The sequence below is a fragment of the Hyperoodon ampullatus genome (genome assembly GCF_949752795.1).
Source record: "Hyperoodon ampullatus genome assembly, chromosome: 8".
Classification (NCBI taxonomy): Eukaryota; Metazoa; Chordata; class Mammalia; order Artiodactyla; family Ziphiidae; genus Hyperoodon; species Hyperoodon ampullatus.
Genome location: NC_136921.1, coordinates 101942259 through 101962069, shown reverse-complemented (window position 1 = coordinate 101962069; position 19811 = coordinate 101942259). Strand labels below are relative to the sequence as shown.

The following is a 19811-nucleotide window of genomic DNA, read 5'->3' as shown; positions in this document are numbered from 1 at the left end:
GGCTTGCCATACACATAATTCATTTAGATTGTCAGTGAACTATCATTAATTTAGTAACATGCTTTTCAAATTCAAGGAGTGATAACCTAGACTTTGAAAAGACAGCTGCCTTTACAAAACCTAATGAGAAACATGATCTAACGCCTCTTCCTGAATAGTCCTAGTTTAGTCTTAAGATTGCTAAATATATAAAGATTACCCATATCTCCATTTGCGATGTAAACTGGTTCTAACCAATGAGCCATTTTAATTAATTTTATCTTCAACAATCTGGGTCTCTATTCACATTTATTCATAGTTATTTCCTTATTTTTAATTTAAATATTTGTTGCACAAACAGTAATGGGAATCTGAATAAGAGAAAAGTCAATCACAATTCCAACATAATACATTTTCATTTTACTGTTCTTGTCCAAATACAGATACTTTTAAAAAATCATTACCAATATTAAAAAGCATTTTATATTCTTTTCCTCTCTCTAAGTACTTCCTCCAACTTTGCTACATGGGCTTCACAATTTTAATTTTTAATATATACTCCCTTGGACAATGCCATCATAATTTACTTCCACTGGGGGAATTGATATTTCCACTTTTTCCATCACAGATAGTACTAAAATAAAGGTTCACAGCTTTCTCCTTCTTTTGGATTACTGCTGTAGACTAAATTTTAAAAAACAATTTACACTGCCAAAATAATCTTTGAAAATAAAAAAGTAGCAATGATGAATAACAGTGGTGTCCCTATAAACAATTATTCACGAACATAAAAATCAAAGTAAAATTTACTGTTGTTGTTGTAAGACTGAGGATGGTTTAAGACCATTACAATCGGCCTGTATTTGCAGGCCTCACATCTGGGGATTCAACCAGCTGCTGATTGAAAATATTTGGGAAAAAAAATTCCAGAAAGTTCCAAAAAGCAAAACTTGAATTTGCTGCACTGGCAACTATTTACATAGCACTTACAGTGTATTAGCTATTATAAGTAATTAAGAGATGACGAAGTATATGGGAGGATATGCGTAGCTTATATGCAAAAAATACTACACCATTATATAAAGGACTTGAGCATCTTTGGATTTTGATAGCCGTGGGAGGTCCTGGAACCAATTCCCTGGGGATACCGAGGGACAACTGTACTATGAGATACTGATCCACAGTTTTATTGATCCATAAGATTAAACTGCAACCTGTACATTCTACATGCAATTCTAATAAGCTATTTCCTTAAAGACCCATAAATCAAGACTTTTTCTATCGTATACTGCCTATTATAAGAATGAATGTATTTTTAAGTGAGTAAATATACCACCATCTTGAAAATCATTAGTATTAGAATGTACTCTACAAATACTAGAAATAATGAAGAAGGAATGACAGAGTTTTTTGCAAATCACATTTTTCACCTCCCAATGAAATTACTGACTCAGGCAATGACTATCAATCTGTGTAAAAAACATTAGGTGGATGGTTGAAAAGGAACTGGATATTCCTATGTGCCACTGCTGTAAGCCCAGATTACTTTCTGGTCTTCAGGAAAAAACAAAACTTTACAATGGAAGAATCAGGACGTCAATCACCCTAGTCAAGCAGTCAACCTTAGCATCACTACCAGTAGAACAACCAGAAATTCTATGTCTCCTAATGGGATGCACAGCATCATTTAGGATGCGTGCAAATAAATGCTGAATTTGAATATAATTTAGATTTTAGATCTAACTTGGAGTTTACAGGACATACAGGGATAAATGAACAAACTAAACACCATCACAAGGATGCAAGGGGAGAAATCTATGAGATGAGACTGTCAACAGAACAACTAGTTTGGTCTCTTTCTTTTTTTTTCTTAACATCTTTATTGCGAGTATAATTGCTTTACAATGGTGTGTTAGTTTCTGCTTTATAACAAAGTGAATCAGCTATACCTATATGTATATCCCCATATCTCCTCCCTCTTGCGTCTTCCTCCCACCTTCTCTATCCCACCCCTCGAGGTGGTCACAAAGCACCAATAGCTTGGTCTCTTTGTCAAATCTGTCAACTAAAACTGTTCTAGATTAAAAGAGGAATAAGAGACATAGCAGCAAAATGTAATGTGTGGTCCTGGACTAAGTCCTGGTTTGGATAAACCAGTTATTACAGGTTATTTTTAGGGCATTTAGGGAAATCTGAGTATAGACTGCTATGATGTCTGTAACCTATTTTCGTACACTTTAGTATTTTTAAAAAACGAGCTAAAAAATACAAAGATAGATGAAGAAGACAGAAAATAAAATTATATTACCCAGTTCTCATTTAAAACTCTTTCAAAATGTCCTTAGCATTTAATAATCAAAGTTTTGTTGTTTTTCTTTATTCTCAACTAAGACTTTAAATAGAGTATCTCTATTTTCAAAGGATGTACTAACTTACCCCTGGCATATATTCCATAAATATGGAAAGTGTTTTTTCTTGGGGATCCCTCAAACAGCCATAATACTGAACAATTCGCTCATGCAGCAAGTTTTTCAACAACTGAATTTCACACTCAAGTGCATTTACTTCCTGAAAGACAGAACTCACTGTTAAGTCTTTACAGCATTGTTAGTAAAAGCAAAAAAAATTCTAACTTCATGGACCATCAAGGTGATTTCACTCTGAAATTTTCACTTCCCAAGGAATAAACATTTTAAAGTCTCTAAACAATAATAACTATTGTAACAGTCCTTGATGGTATGCTAAAGCAACACTAAATCACATTAGGAATATAACTGAGTACTAAAAGAGAAAAATCCATAGTACAAAGTAAACAAACATATCTAGTTATCTATTTTTTTTCAAATAATTTGTATTGAGGAAAAACAAAAAATTCTATTATGTGTTATATTTATTTTAGTAAAAATGCTTCTTATAATGTGACAAAGTAGCTTATGCAGTGATTCTTACCTTGCTGGTCTCAGGGCTATCTGGGTCAAATTGAACTTGCTTAACAGCCAATTCTCTTCCTGTATCAACATCATAACAGAGGTAGACCCTGCCAAAGGCTCCCTGGCCAAGCAGTTTGCCCAATCTCCAGTTGGTTGGAGCACGAGGTGCTAAAAAAGAACATTTTCTTAAAATGGAATAGCCCAATGGCACACAATGGTTAAGGACTACTGCATTAGTGATATCCTTAATTGAATATGCTTGGATATTAAGGAAAAATCATGTTCATCCAAATTCATAATGATCATCATCTTTGAAAACTGTAAGAATTCTAAACCCAAACAAGGTTCAGATCCCTATGACTAATTTTTTCCAATGAGATTTTTTTTCACCTGATTATAAACATAATAGCATCTTTCATTCAATTTAAGATGCCACTGATTATGTAAGATGCACTACGTCTAATCTTTATTGCAGTAACATCTGTAGTTAGTTTTTCAACTGCCTACAATGTAGAAAGCTGGAAAGACCATCGCTCTCATTCTAACAACAGGAAATCTTGAAAGCAGCCAGCGGGGGAAAAAGCACACTATATACAGAGGAACAAAGATAAGAAATACAGCAGACTTCTCCTCAGAAAGTATACAAGCCAGAAGACAATGGAGAAATAACTTTAAAGTGCTGAAAGAAAAAAAACTGCCCAGAACTCTATACCCAGAAAAATATATCTTTCAAAAATAAAGGAGAAATATGAGTTTTTCAAACAAACAAAAGCTGAAAGAATTTATTACCAGTAGACTCGTACTACAAGAAAAGGTTAAAAACAATTCTTCGGGCAAAAGGAATTTGATACCTGACAGAATCTTGGATCTACATAAAGATCTACAGAAATAAACTGGAGGTATATTTAAAAGACAGTCTTCTCCTATTTTTAATCACTTTAAAATATAGTTGTCTAAGGCAAAAATAGCAGCAATGTAGTGAGAGTAGCAGATATGAAAGTAAAATATGACAACACTAGCACAAAAGAGAGGAATTCAGAGTATAAAAATATTGCTGCAATAAATATCTTTGAGCATGAATCTTTTATACATTGCTTACATGATAAAGTTCAAATACTTCACAATCCGGCCTTAGTTACCATTCTAATTCTACTTCCACTGTTTCAAGTAAGATACCCTCTACTTCAGCCAAAAATGAACTATTCCCCATTTTCAGAATATATCATGGCCTCTTGCACATGTCACCTCCTTAACTGGTGAATTCCTATGCACATCATTCTCCCCATTAGATTACATCTTAGAGGCCATATTTGAAATCTCAGAGCTAAGCACTCAATAAGGATATGCGGAATGAATGAATGAATGACTAATTGGTAACAATTTTCCTAATAAAAGCAAAGGACAGAATCATTTAAAGTAACAGCAGTAATACCATGCTTATACCTGACATTACAACCACCTTTAGAAATACCATTTTTACCTCTTTTGAGATTCTGGTCTCACCGTGAAGACTGGCTTGGTATTTATTCTTTTTTAATACTATAAAATTCTGCAAAGGCTCTGCTACACATTTCACTATGCTAATTTCTATTACTCACAGCGGCTGGGTGGGCTGATGTCCATTACAGTCAAAGTAGGATTGTCTATGTCACTTCCCCTTCTTCTTATTCGACTCTCATCATACTCTGGGGTAAAGATACTGCTTCCACTACTAGTGCTTAAGGAGTGGTCTGTAGGACTGAAACTCACAGGAGACCGGAAGCTGGTCCCCTGGGTCCTTCTAGCTCTTGGAAAAGTTTTACGACCTACAAAGTGAAAACAGAATTACCTTGCAACTTTTATTAATATATTATAATTAAAAGTATTTAAAATTTGTTACATAAGGAACAGAAATTTGTTCTGTGACTAGGCTAAGAAACTAAAAGAGCAATTATTTGATTATATGTTTTAAACTTAAGAATAGTATTTTTTAAGAGTGCAAAGAAATATCTTTGTTAACACTGAATCATGAAGTAAAAAATAAAAATACAAAGAAGAGAAAAGTGAAAGCAGAAATGAAAAGTGGGGAAAAAAGAAACAGAATCTGAATATAAATTCAAATAACCTCATGTTAACACACACACATTCATAAAAGCATAGAACTCCCTCAGTTTTGTATAAAAAGGAGAAAAAATATATTTTACTCTCATTTCCAATAATGATTTAAAATACAAAATAAAAATTGGAAAGTTTGTAGGCAGCAATTTTTTTTCCTTAAAAGGACAATTCAAGTATGCATTTCAATATCAAGGAATAATTTCCTAATTAATACCATTTTTAACCACTCCTTTCTTTTTTCTAGGGGAAAGATAAGTATTATGAGGTAAGTTGGCATAAAGCTGTTATTGTAGTTTTAATTATGATCCAATATCTTTAAAAAAAGTTTTAAGCAGAAAACTAAGTGATATAGGAACAAGTTTATTTTTATTGTTTCTGAGATTTTTAACAAACTGTTCTTTGATCTAATAAACTTACCATCATTATAGTCTTGATGATGATATGAAACATGATACCTTCTTGGATATGTTCCTCCTTTTCCAAATTTCTCAAAGATGGGGTTATCATAGTCTATTAAGACACACAAGAAAGTTGTATACAAGTTATACAAAAGTCAAATATTTCCAATGATGAAAAACACATTTACTCATTTTTATTTGATTTTTTAAAAAAGTCCCCTCACCCTCCCAGTCAAAAGATTACTCAATGACACAACATTTAAACATTTAGAATGTGAACAGTCTAACCTGAAAATTCCTGATGATTATCTGGGTAGCTCTGGGCTCTAGGCATTCGTGATTTTGGATAGCTCTCTCTAAAAGTAGAAAAAGTCTTGTTATTTTAAGACAAAATATTTAAGACATTAAAAAAATCTTTATGCAATACCAATATCTATCTGTATGTATGTGTATATATACATACATACATATATAAAATAACATATATTTTATATATACATACATATATACACACACGCATACATATATATATACATATACACGCTCTCTCTGAAACATTAACTGAGAAAGGGGGAACTTCTTTTCAAACACTTATTTGGTACATGCACCACAAAAAGCCTGGCTTTTAAAATTAACCCACAGAGTACAGTGGTAAGAATGATACATTTTGGAATTACAGATGCATGGAAACACCTGTGTTTCAATCCTAGCTCTGCCACTTAAACTAGCTATTGCAACCTTGGCAAATCACCTTTCTGAGACTATTTCTGCATTTGTAACAAGGAGATAATAATGTCTAACTCATCAATTTTATACCTCAGGACAGTGTCTTTCAAATATTAAGTACTCAATAGATAGCTTTCACAACACAATTTCCCTGAATTTCTTAAATGTTTTAAATATCTATCTTGAGATAGACATGGGCACAGACAAAGGTTTCATGTATATGGGTAACAAAAAATTAAACATAAAGTTCCATACAATATTAGTTATATTTTCCAAATTTGCTTTCATAGAGCAATTCCATAGATTAAATAGGTCATGATCTTAATAGAGATATTGACTTTGCATGCTACAGGTGAACACTGTCCGATTGAGACCAAGAGAGAGGGAGCACTTGTAACCAAAAACTCACAGATGCAACTTGCCCCAGCTTATATTCCTGAACAGTTGTCTCACAAAAGTACTTAAACTTTAATTGAGCAAAATACTGGGACATAATTACCATGAATATATGTTATTTATAATTTGGTGCCAGAATGAACATAATCCTGAAAGGTGCAACAACTCAAGAATCTCCAAAACAAAACCTATTATGAAAAATTTGACAGCAGTTTCACCAACACAGGTTTAAAAGTAAACGTACATAAATTCTAAGTTTGCCCTTAGTTTCAAACACAATTTAGCAAGCAGGAAACTCAAAATATTATAATCAGATATCATTTTAACTAAAAAAGATACTGAGCCCATGAAGTTAAGAAATTTGTCCAAACTGAAAAAATCAATTTGCCGTAAGTATAGATGAGTATCAACTACATTCCTCTGAATGTAGCACAAAAGAGTTGATATTTCGACATGTTATATATATGCATATTTACCCACATATATTAAAAAACAAAAACTACAATCAACATTACCCATCCAGAGGGCTATCAAGTGATGGACAACTTCCTGAGCCAGAATTTTCAGGGCTGCTTAAAGATAATGGGTCCAGCATCTAGAAAAATAAATGGGTCCACCTTGAGTCTGCATGATATAACCAGAAGTTACTGTTTTTTAAAAACAGCTTTAATGAGATATAATTCATGTATCATAAAATTCACCCATTTAAAGTATACAGTGCAGTTTAGTGGTTAATATTGAGAATGTATAACCCTCACCATAATCTCAGAACACTTTCAGTACCCAAAAAAGAAAATCCATATCCAACAGCAGTCATCCCCAGAGTTATTCATTTTTAAATGTTTTAAAAATAGTTGTCCTTGTAGGTAGGCTACTTCAAAATTTCCTAACAGAAAAATAGGAATTTTCTATTTCTTTCTCTCTGGATTATTATCTAAATAATTAAAAGCTAAAACACTTCACATAATTTTGTTTACTGAAAACTGAACAAAGGCACCACCCAAATTGAAACAAATGACACCATGACTGCTACATTATTAGAAAATGTAAACTCCTGTAATAATATAAGCAGCCAATGTAATGTTAAGAAAACAATAGCAAATCCATGAAAATACTTCAATACCACAAAACTTTAAAAAACATTTTAAAATGTTTTAGAAAGTAGACAAACCTCAGCTTCACAAAGTTAAATATTTATAGTTTTATTGTGTCTTTCAAATGTTAATTTAAAAAAATCCGAATGTTAATCCCAGGATTATAAACAAATGCATTCATTCACTTATGGATGAGCAACGTAAGAAAATCAGCCTTATTCCACCTTTCTTTATACATGAATGCACACAGACACATGTAAATTAGTGGGGTTTTTCCTATATTTCTGCTATTTTGTTCGCTTATAAAGGAAGATATGGGATTGGAGAAGAGGTAAAACAAATACCCCCTCCTCCATATACCTGCCAAACCACACTATTCCCTGACAACATCCCTTTAAATGAAATTAAAAACCACATCCAAATTTTGCTTACTTGGTCCATGCTCTCTGGAATGAACTCTCCTTCACTGTTGATACTGGTAAATGACCCATTCCGGGCAACCTGGTGTAATTCATCTGGAATGTATCCAGGGGGAGGGGAGCTTCTATCTCTACTAGTGGGACCTCAAAGGAGAAAAATTATATGATTTTATAAATTCCAGCAGGGAACCAATTCTTGTTTTAATTAAATATACACTCAAAATTTCTGGACTATAATACAAATGCTTTTAGCAACTGAAATCTAGTTGTTATTAAAGCTTGTCGGAGCACTCATGTCTGTAAAACTTCAAATGTTTTTATTCCTTTCTAAACTCTCACCTACTGTAATTGTTAACCTTATTGTAATATTCACTTACATTTATTAGGTGGTATGTTCTTCTGACTGCTGACAACTGCATTATGAGTATTATATTGATAATAAAGACTTTTAGATAAATGCCACTGCTTCTGCACTTCCAAAGGTCACTTGTACCCTGGTATATGTTACCCTTTAATGTAATTTATGGAAGGCATCATGATGTAGTGGAAAGAATATGGGCTTTACAGTCTAACCTCAATTTAAATCTCAGTTCCAGTTATTTACCAGCTCTGTGTCTTTGGGAAAGTTATCCAATCGCCATGAACCTGTTTCCTCATCTGTAAACATGGGACTAAATCTCTCCTTTGCAAGGGTGTTGTGATGGCAAAATTATTCGTAATGAACATATGCTGTGCACATCTGTCTACATGATGTTCTTTTCATTGCCGCTCTTTAATCTTTAGAAACCTAAAGTGAGGTTACTTCTTAGTCATTTAGTCAACATTAGAATGTTTCCAATTTGGAATCCTGGACTTTATTCTTGGGTACTTAAAATTAGGCTTTTGGTGGCAAGCCATATTCCTGGAATTTAAATTTCTTCATAGTTTAGAAAATTAGAGAATCTAATACAGTTCATCTAATTATGCTATGTTTATTAATACAGTTTCTCAGCTTTCCTCCTTATTTTTTGAAATTAAACTATTAAAAAAATATGAAATCATGTGAGCATTTGAGTTCTGGTCAGATTTAAAGCAAAAAAGGCTTTTGCCTCATGTAAAGGGGTCACTGTAAATACGTGTCGGCATTTGTTAGTGAAGAGATAGGGAGAAAGAAAACAAAGTGATTATCAAGAGATATGCGTGAAAAAGATAATTTTTCTACACGGGACTCCAAAATTATTAGGAACTACTGAGCCAGTGGTTGATTTGGGCTTTGTAAGAACTATGATCACAATGTCCCTAATATTTTTATTTCTTCCATATGCCCCTATTTATAAATGAAGATAAATATACTCATTATTTGAAGCAGATAGGGAAGAAAAAAAGCTTAGAAAATTTCTTCATCTTCTTACTTGATAACCCATTTTTTTTAAACTTTGTTATTAATAGGTATGCCAGTGCACTCTTGGTCAAAACCTCCACACCAGCATATACTCCCATCCCAAAGGAAGTTCTTCCTCTATCTTTTGTAAAAATAATTGAAGGAGATAATGATCAATACATACGGAAAAAAGATAATGGTCATATCTATCAAAGCCATTTCAAGTTTAAAGAGGTGCCAAGAAAAGACTAGTAAATTTTATACTTTACAATTTCCAGTTTCTTCTTATGTTGGCACTGAAGTCAAACAAGAATATTTATTAGTAGAATAAGAGTGAGACATTCAGTACAGTTTTACATCAAAATGAATTTAAAATGTCAATTTAATGTATTTAGCTTGTTCTGTCTAATGCAACTAAGATGAATTAGCAATTTTTTACTTTAAAATGATAGGTACTATAATGATAAGAAAAAGGATAAAGAAAGAAGTGTATGATTAATAATAGTCATGCTTTCTAGTTTGAAAAGCAAAATGTAGTTTAAAAGTATTCTCTCAGGGACTTCCCTGGTGGTGCAGTGGTTAAGAATCCTCTTGCCAATGCAGGGGACACAGGTTCGAGCCTGGGTCTGGGAAGATCCCACATGCAGCGGAGCAACTGCGCCCATGCACCACAACTACTGGGCCTGTGCTCTAGAGCCCAGGCGCCACAACTACTGAGCCCTTGCGCCACAACTACTGAAGCCAGTGCACCTAGAGCCCTTGCTCTGCAACAAGAGAAGCCACCACGATGAGAAGCCCAGGCACCACAAGGAAGAGTAGCCTCCACTCGGCACAACTAGAGAAAGCCCATGCGCAGCAACGAAGACCCAACACAGCCAAAAATAAATAAATAAATAAATTTATTAAAAAGAAAAAAGTGTTCTCTCAATTGACTGCTACAACAATCCCATGATTTAAAGATGAGGACAGGGCCTCCCTGGTGGCGCAGTGGTTGAGAGTCCGCCTGCCGATGCAGGGGATACGGGTTCGTGCCCCGGTCTGGGAGGATCCCATATGCCGCGGAGCGGCTGGGCCCGTGAGCCATGGCTGCTGAGCCTGCGCATCTGGAGCCTGTGCTCCGCAACGGGAGAGGCCACAACAGTGAGAGGCCCGCGTACCACAAAAAAAAAAAAAAAAAAAAAAAACAAAATAAAGATGAGGACAATGTTATTGGTCTCAGGTTAATTATAGAGCTGGAATTTGAATTCAGGTACCCCTAATGTTCTTTCATCAAAAATTTAAATTATATCAAAATGCATCCAAATGAAGACAAGCAATTTTTATTTTACTTGTATATTATCTCTGCTGGTCATACTTCCAACACTTCTGAAACCCAAAGTAAGACAAAAGACAGACACTTAGAAGGAAGTAGTCATAAAAAAGCTTTTGGGTACCAAAACAGAAGATGAATAACAGATTTTTTGGTTGGTTCACATGCTAATTTAATCTTTTCTTTCATGACTAACAATCCTCTTCTATCACCAGTCTTAGATTCCCTTCCTGCTTCCTCCTTATTCATCTGTTTTATGTCTCCTACTTCCCCCTTTAAATCCATCCCTCACATATGTTTTCATGCTATCTTTAATACTCATATTCACTGCCTTGTTAAAAAGATTTATAACAGTGTTTTTTGAGCAATGAAATGTTTTTATCATATAAAAATGTAGATTATCAATGTTTTATACAAATTGAAGAAGATACACAGAACTGGGGAGTTCAGAGCACCTCTGCCCAGCCTATGCCCCTCTAATAGGCCTCCTTTAAAAAAAAAAAAAAAAAAAAGGCACACAGGATCCGTTTTTCTTTTTACCATAAACTTAAATATAAGTGTATTTTTAATGACTAATAAAGTAATTATAAAACATAATCTGGAAATTCTTAGCAATCTTTCTTTTGGTAGCATTCTTGGCAATAACTAAAACTTAGAGAAAGGTTTATGAACTTAGTCCATCCATTAATTTTAATATGTTAGAATTACTTCTTTTAATTTTTTTCCCTTCAGCTTATTTGTACAATTAAAACGCTCTTGAGGTTTACTTTTAACTTGTTAAACATCAAAATACCCTGGGTATATAAAGAAAGGAAATATTTAAACTGGAGACTGCTAATCGTGTAATACTTGACATTAACTTTTCAAGGGACATCAGATAGCAGAACATAGTTAACTGAACTAAATTACAAAGAGTACAGAGATAGGCTGCTATTTATCAGGATTATGTTTAGGTGTTGCCCTACCTTAAAGGATGGAGATGAAACCAAGAAATCACCCATTTCATGATTTTGACGCTAGCTTTCTTACCTACTATAGAAAGTCTTTTTTTCCTCTCTGCTCCAAATACTGTGTTATCCAAATCTTCTAGTGATGGCAATGGCTCTAAGTTAGTAGCCTACGAAGAAAAAAAGATTCATGCTATTCTTCCCCTTTAGGGCTTTAATCAGAATCCTTTCCCCTACCAAATATAACCCAGGCATTCTATGTAACTATGTTTCATATATTGACTTTTACAAGCATAAATCCTATAATCCTCACTGAAAAAAAAAATCCCAATTCATACCTGTGTACTTCCATTTATTACAAGTAATATTTTGAGGCTCTTCATATGAATACTACGATCCAGCAGTTCCACAGCTTTGTCCAAGTCATCTTGGGTGGTTAATGGAATCACCAACTAAACAAAAGGGAACATAGGAATTGTGTAGCCATCTCACCAGGTCAAGTCCTCCCAGGAGCATCTCCATTACTATGGAATTATAAATCTCAAAATACCTTGCTCTTTGATTTGTCAGTATAATGAAATTCTGAATGAATACATGTATCTAGATTGTTTTGCTCTTCCCATCCTACCATCGCTAAAATCATAAAATGAATATGGATTAATAAATTTTTTTTCTTTACTGAACATTAAACTCTTCTAGAAAACACATTTAAAGGTTAAAGATCAATTTTCTAGGGTATTTCCATAATATTATTAAACTTAAGCTATAGTATCTTCACCTCAAAACAGCATTAAGGAACATATACAAAAGCTATGTAAAATAAAAGTACTATCTTTTATCTGCATTGATGAAAGTTTTACTTTTTTAATAGCAACCACAGATTCTCGTCCTCACCCTGTATGCTTACCAACATACAAAATACAATGAGCATCAGTGACGGATGCCATGGAGGGGTGCCACCAGTAATGTACCTGCGATCTACAGCCTACCTGGCGCTCTTATCTCTGACTTGACCACTACAGTCTAAAACAAGTAAGCTAAATGGGTGAGCCATCCTACAGTAACCCCTGAATGTTGAAATCTGCTTTCATTAGTCCTCTCTCATGGATCAGATGTTTTAAGGGACAAAAGCACCTGAACAGCCTGTGAGGAAAAAGCATGATTCATACTACTAAACAAAATACTTCTTTTTTAAAAAATGTAAACTTAGTAGCTTAAGATGACTTTGTCAATAATCTTCAAAGTACATTCCGTTTCATTGAAAGGACAGAATAAAAACAAGTGAACATATTCCATACTTGTGAGCCGGCACTAACTAACACAGTATATAAGCCAATCAAACGTAAAGGCCTAGTTAGTCAAGTGTCCTCTACAGTACAAATACCTTGCGGGTAAGGACTCCCCCTAAGCCAGCAATGAACACAGAGCACATCAAAAACCAAATACTTGGTAAATATTGTTTAATAAATATCATAGGGTAAAAGCTTCATCTGCACCCAAACCCACTAGCTGACATGGTGTGCATTCATTCTCCATAGATTTCTTTATGAAAACTATTCCTTGTTTTAAGAAAGGCTGCCAGACACAAATACAAAGCAGAACTAATGTGAATTACATCATACAATCTGCTTACATTTACTTACTCTGTATTTGAAATTATAGTCCCAATTTCTGTTCATATAGCTAGTTTTACACTGTCACAATTTAGCTACTATCAGGCCTTTTTTTCTCTGTGAGAATTTTTTTCTAATAAAAAAAAGAATATTAACTGGTATCATAGAACAAGTCTGATCTACTTAATTAAATTCCTTTCATTTTCCTATCAATCATGAACCATATTGGTACACCTTGTCCCCATCTTTAATAGTTTTTAAATTATATTTTAAGCACTAGAAAACATTTTAAAGCAATGAAGAGGATTGTTCTGCCAACTTTTCATTTGGGGGAAACCTGAATGTTTACTTTAACTACACATTATTTATAATTGGATTGTTTACTTCTCCAAGATACTGCTGCTTTGGAAGCAAAAGACACTAATTTAAATCACAGTAACAAAGTATGAACATAAATGATTCCGCTCTTCTTTAGCTTACAAAAGTGAAATCTGGACATTCTGGAGTACCTGGAGTGGCACCCTGGACTACTGTCTGTATCACTGATGTAATCCCTCATATGTACTGAGATCACTTATTACAAATTTTAAAACAAGGACTAAGAGTCACGAACAAGTTCCACCCTACCTAAATTATACTAAATAAGTCACCCAATATTTCCCTGCTTGGTGAATTCATTTTGGCCTCATTCATAAAATCTATTTGTCTCTGGCTTATTACTGATAAATCCAGTTGTATGTTAATAAAAATCATTTCTGGAAAGGAAACTAAAAATTAAGTCCAAAACCCCGTTAAATAGAACCTAAATTTGAAATAAGTTAATTATCTTCCTAACTTTACATAATGAAACATGAAAACTGCCCATAGAAAGGCTTGTCCTCCTCTACCTATCTAAAATGGGAAAGGTCTTAGAAAACCCACTTACTTTTGCCTGCACACCCCCATTTATCTCCTGTGACAATACACACACACCCGACACTTTATTAGATAAAGAGTAGCCTAACTCACAGATCCAACCAATCCCAGCTTAAATTTGCTTGTTTCAATTCTGGCAAACCAGAAGTTTAAAGTCTTTTAGAACAGAGGATTTTATATTACACGAGAAAAAATATTTATAGAACTGGAAAAGCAAGCAGTCTAAATGAGTTTTTAGCTTGTCTACAAGTCCACGAAACTAATACCCCTTGTTAAGTCTTTCCCTGGTGCCCCCAATGTCCAAGGACATGCCCTGGGCTTGTCATGATGTGAACCAGGACATGGTTAACTCACAGAATCACAGATTCTCACAGAAACTCAGAGTTGCAAGACAATTTTAAACAATGTAAGGTTCCCCCAATGCCTCCTCCACCACATTTCTGCCAAGAAGCTACCCAGCATAATGGCAAAACCACTCTCAGAAATCCTTTAGAAAGCATGAGAAAAAGAAACGGAAATGGAGACATTTTCCAATTTTTAGACAACGGGAGAGGGTTCCTAAAACTACAGATTAGCTTGATGTCAATCCTCAAGAAAACCCTAGAAAAAATTATATGCAGGCACCCCTTGTTTTAGTGTGCTTCACTTTACTGCACTTCACAGATACCGTGTTTTTTACAAATTGAAGGTCTGTGGCACCCCTGCTGCAAGTCTACTGGCACCATTTCTCCAACAGCATTTACTCCCCTTATGTCTCTGTGTCACATTTTGGTAATTCTTCCAAATATTTCAAACTTTTTCACTATTATTATAATTGTTATGGTGATCTATGACCAGTGACCTTTGATGTTACTATTACAAACAGATTATAGTTTGCTGAAGGCTAAGATGATGGTTAGAATTTTTTAGCAATAAAAGTATTTTTAAGTATGATTTTTTTAGACATAATGCTATTGCACATTTAAGAGACTATATTATAATGTAAGCATAACTTTTATATGCACTGGGAAACCAAACAATTCATGTGACTAGTTGTATTGCAATAGTCACTTTATTGTAGTGGTCTGGAACTGAACCTGCAGTATCTCCAAGGTGTGCCTATAAACAAATTGGGAGAACTCAGAAAACAAACAGCAATTTTAGGAGCTCAGACAGGTATAATATGAACAAATCATGTCAAACTAACTTCATTTTTCTTGACAGAACTACTAAGCTCACAGATCAAGACAATATTGTAGTCAATGTATCTTGGCATTTCAAAGTTTTCCATGATACAATTTTAGACCAAACAAAACCAAAACAAAGATATAACTGGGTTCCTTAGAATCAGAACATGAGATAAAGATTCAAGTATGTTTATAAAAGATACTAGGAAACACGGATTGGGGAATGGGGAAGACAGGGAAGAGAAGGAGCCCCATAAAGGGTATCCGATCCAGCTAGTTACCACCGTGGGTAAGCGGGGCCCACCCATCCCCACCTCCCACCACATCCTTGAGCCTCGTATCGCCAATCCCAATTCCCCACCGCCATATGTACTTCAGCTTACACCCTACAGCCATACCTCTGAAAAGCCCTCAGAGTCTCAGGGGCTGGCAGATGGAAACCAGGCCAGCACAAACAGAAATAAGTATCACGAGAGGGCCAGGCAACAAGAGGTGTTCATGGCTAACTGAAAACCCAAAAAAGTATTTGAAAAATAACACTTTAAGGTATTACCACAGTATAATACTCACCACTTTGTTCAGAAATATTATTTGGATATGGATTTTTACTTTATCAAAATATTTTCCACTTTCAGTTATAAGTGGTTTCTTGAGACAAGCTACATTAGCATGTTCTTTTGCTTTAAAATAATAATTCATTTGAAAATCTAGTATTTCAAATATGTTTATTAGCACAATGCTTTAACATTTGCAAAGTACGTTCACATTTTCTCAAATTAATTTTTACCGAGCTTTCCACTGTCACTCCATTCCCACTGACACTTTTTCTATTCCTGACACACAAGTCTTTTCCATCTTAGGATCTGTGTGTGCTCTGTTCTCAAGCTGCTCTGTCAGGAATGTGGTTCCCCTCAGACTCTCTGCAGGGTTGGCTTTTCATACTTCAGATCTCAACAATTAAATATTACCACCTCACTCAGCTCTTCCTTAGTACTACCTAAATAGGACACCTACTGCCCTTGTCTTTATCATAACACTTTACGCATTTCCTTCAAAGAACTTCATCTATTTAATTCAATTATTAACTGTCTGCTTCTACCACAAGTCTATAAACTCCATGAGGAGCTGTAATTCATAAATCACAGCCATCATGCCTGGCAAGTTCAACAGTATTTTTCGAGAGGGAAAAAACCAAATTAACCAATTAACTAAATTGTCCCTAAAATTTTTTAAATCTCAAGATCTTGATCTGAGATCATAGGACTTGAAAGAAATCTCAGAGATCTGCAATCCAAATTTTACAGAAGGTTCAAAAGGGATTCCCCAGAACACAGAGCTCCTGCATGTCACAGTGAGCCCTTAATATTACACGTACTGACCCCCAACATAAACATGATGATCTAATCACGTCCTTACAAACATGAAAGTAATCCTTTAAGCTTTAACTAAACTGTCCAATGACCAAAGCTCTGTTGCTGTAGACAAGTATACAGTATGAAAAGAAAAGAGAGTTCATCAATAAAGAACAAAGAGTAAAAATAAAACACAAATAAGCAGCAAACCTCTAAGTAATGCATATATTTCCTCCTTTAATAGATTCTCAATTATTTGCACAGTAGCACCTTTCAGTATCTTCCACAATGAAAAAACTCATAAGTTAAAATTTACTTGTTATCTTATTCCTCTCTAAAATACCATATCCTTATCAAGCCCCAAATAAAAGCACAACCATCCTAAAACAATCTCTTAAATAAACACACTGTTTTCCAAAATAAGAACTATTGAAAGTTAAACTGTACATGTTTACCTCATTATTGGTATAATGTAGGTCCATAGACTGTCCAAAGGCAATTTTAGCTTTAGACCTCAGATCTTCCAGTTTAACTGGTCTGGGAAACTGAAGGATTCTATATAGACAGAATTTTTATATATTTTATTTTCTTAGGCATAGTTAAAACAACTTACTTGCAACAGTTATCACTTGGATAGAGAAATATAAAAATTAAGTTAAAATGTAAACATTCACTTAAACACTACAATGGCACATTTTTGATCAAGTGCACCAATATTTCAACACAAAGTTTAAGAACTCTGAAGTTTGTTCTATCTTAATAAAAATTATAAAAAGGAAATTCTCTAAATGTTTTGCACTTTATAATTTGTGCTGCAAGTGTTACATGAACATAAAAGAGCAATGTAAAATGTTCATTGAGGAAAGTGATTAAACTTAACTATGTGACATCCATACGATGAAATGCATCAAAACTGTTAAAAAGAATAAAGCTGTTCTCCAGGGATCCAAATTTTGATTCCTATACCCTTATCAACTCAACATTTCTGAGCACATATATATATCGTGTAAGCATATCTCCCCCAGATAAATATCTTTAAAGAGTTAAAATTTTTTAATTCTAGAATTTTCTTTGTATTTCACAAAGGATTGATTTGTGTTGCCCCTGGGGACCATGCACCTAAGCTTGGAGACTACTCTACTAGACCGTAGGTTTTTTAACAGGAGGGATCATGTCTATTTCACTTACTTTAGTCCCTTCATAGCCTAGCATATAGTAAGTACTCAATAAATAGTGCTCAATGAATTAAAAAAAATTGAGAAAATATCCATAAAGAATTGTAAATAGGAAAAAAGTAGATTGGACAATACATGTATGGTATATCTGGTATGTCCCCCCCTCTTTTTTTTAACCATCTCCGTGTAAAACATTTTTACATCTTCAGGTTGTTAGATTTATGAGCCTTTTAAAATTTCTTAAAATGGATAGATCTTTCAATAAATTAATTTAATGAGACACTAATAATAGAAGTAAAATCCCATCTTCTCTAACTCCTATTAGGTCTTGTTTAGCAATTCTGTTGTCAACCCCACTACTATGACTTCCACCATTCCACTGAGATACAGATACCCAGTTGAAGGCTAGGCTTCCACCTCCACTAAGTAATTTGTAGTCACCATTCCAACTCACTTTTCTCAGTGTTGTTAATTAAATACAGGTCATATGATTAAAGTCTCTTGAGAATAATCAAAATTGTGAATTTAAGTCCATGCACCTAAATTCTATATAGTATCTGAAGGGATGATACAATTATAATAAGGAGAAATACATTTAATTTCCACTGAGTAAAAATTTTTAAAAATGGTAATATTTAAAACTGCATTATGCAATGACCTTATTTATTTCCTAGTACTGCAAAGTAAAAACATTAATCATTTCTGATGTTTAGCCTGAATTTTGACAGGTTCTATCTTAAGTCCAAGTACACATTACAGTTACCAAGGACTATTCCATTCTCAATTTGTAAGCCAAGAACCTTCATTAAAATCTAAAAGCAACCTCTAATGGTCTTTACTAGGACATGCATTTGATTATATCAATAAACCGACATATAATGTTTCCTTCCTTACCTTTTTTCTCCTCTGTGTTCAAATTTGACTCGGACATCATTCTGTAATGAAATAATAAATCATTTCAGAGATCAGATAAAAATTCCAGAATTTCTAAATCACTTTTTTTTTTCTTAGTCACTCATTTAAAATAGAGCAGAGGGGGAAGGAGGTTTCATTTTCAGTGTCAACTCCAATCAATTGATAGTGTCTACCAAAGAGCTGAGCTGAGAATTAGGTTGCTGAATCTGGGCTCAACAGGAAAGAGCACCAAGATCTATCAGTGATGGCATCATGGGTCTGCGACATTTGTTAATTCTGTTAGAGGGAAATATAGAATACTGTATTTCCACTTTTTATGTTAGACATCCCAAACAAATTTTATATTATACTCCAATAAAAATTAATTAAAAAAAGAATCAAAATGGTCATCTGTAAATATACAGAATAATAGACTATTTTAAATAAAAACCATTTGCTTGTGTTACATGCCTTAAGAACTGGATGAAGTATCAACTCTAGAGAGAAGTTACCACATTAAATGAAACTACCATTTAAAAAAACAAAACAGACACCCTATGGAAAAATGTATGACAAATAACAAAACACTTGATTCGAAAGTGTAAAAGCTAATCACTTTAAACAAGCCCTCTATAAGATTAGGATATTCAAAGAAAGTAATTCATAGAATAACGATATATATTTATTAAAATATTATTGAGACAAATACCTGCTTTTTTGGTGATAAGGATTTTGCTTTTCTGGTTTCCTGTAAGGATAATGCTGGTCGACTGGCCTTATGAAGAACAGCCAAATCTTGCATGATTGAGTTCAAAGCTTGCTGATCATCTAGGTATTTTTAAAATAACATATACACAGAATTGTAATTTCAATATGTATTTATCATAGACACCAATACAAAAATTTATAGTAAAATTTAATGCAAAAATACATTAATTTAATGCAAAAATGCATCTAGAACATTTTCAATGCCTACATTCCTGCTATTTTGGTGAAATAAAAATTTAGTCATTTAAAAACTGAAGACAAGTAACATTAAAA

The 19811-nt window shown here is 33.8% G+C and overlaps 1 protein-coding gene across 1 annotated transcript in view; it reads right to left on the bottom strand.

Moving 5' to 3' along the window:
• Window positions 1-19593, bottom strand: part of MAP3K2 (mitogen-activated protein kinase kinase kinase 2) — a gene marked incomplete at its 3' end in the record, with an annotated part of 36328 nt that extends 16735 nt beyond the window's left edge. The window contains exons 1-12 of the mRNA XM_079710488.1: window positions 19480-19593; window positions 18771-18811; window positions 17157-17256; window positions 11994-12107; window positions 11738-11825; window positions 8053-8183; window positions 7042-7121; window positions 5693-5760; window positions 5424-5516; window positions 4508-4714; window positions 2929-3077; window positions 2416-2547 (exon numbers count right to left, since the gene is read on the bottom strand). Of these exons, the coding sequence (XP_079566614.1) occupies window positions 2416-2547; window positions 2929-3077; window positions 4508-4714; window positions 5424-5516; window positions 5693-5760; window positions 7042-7121; window positions 8053-8183; window positions 11738-11825; window positions 11994-12107; window positions 17157-17256; window positions 18771-18811; window positions 19480-19572 (1296 nt within the window). The 5' untranslated portion in view covers window positions 19573-19593. The remainder of the gene's footprint in view (window positions 1-2415; window positions 2548-2928; window positions 3078-4507; window positions 4715-5423; window positions 5517-5692; window positions 5761-7041; window positions 7122-8052; window positions 8184-11737; window positions 11826-11993; window positions 12108-17156; window positions 17257-18770; window positions 18812-19479) is intronic.
• Between the last annotated feature and the right edge of the window lie 218 nt (window positions 19594-19811).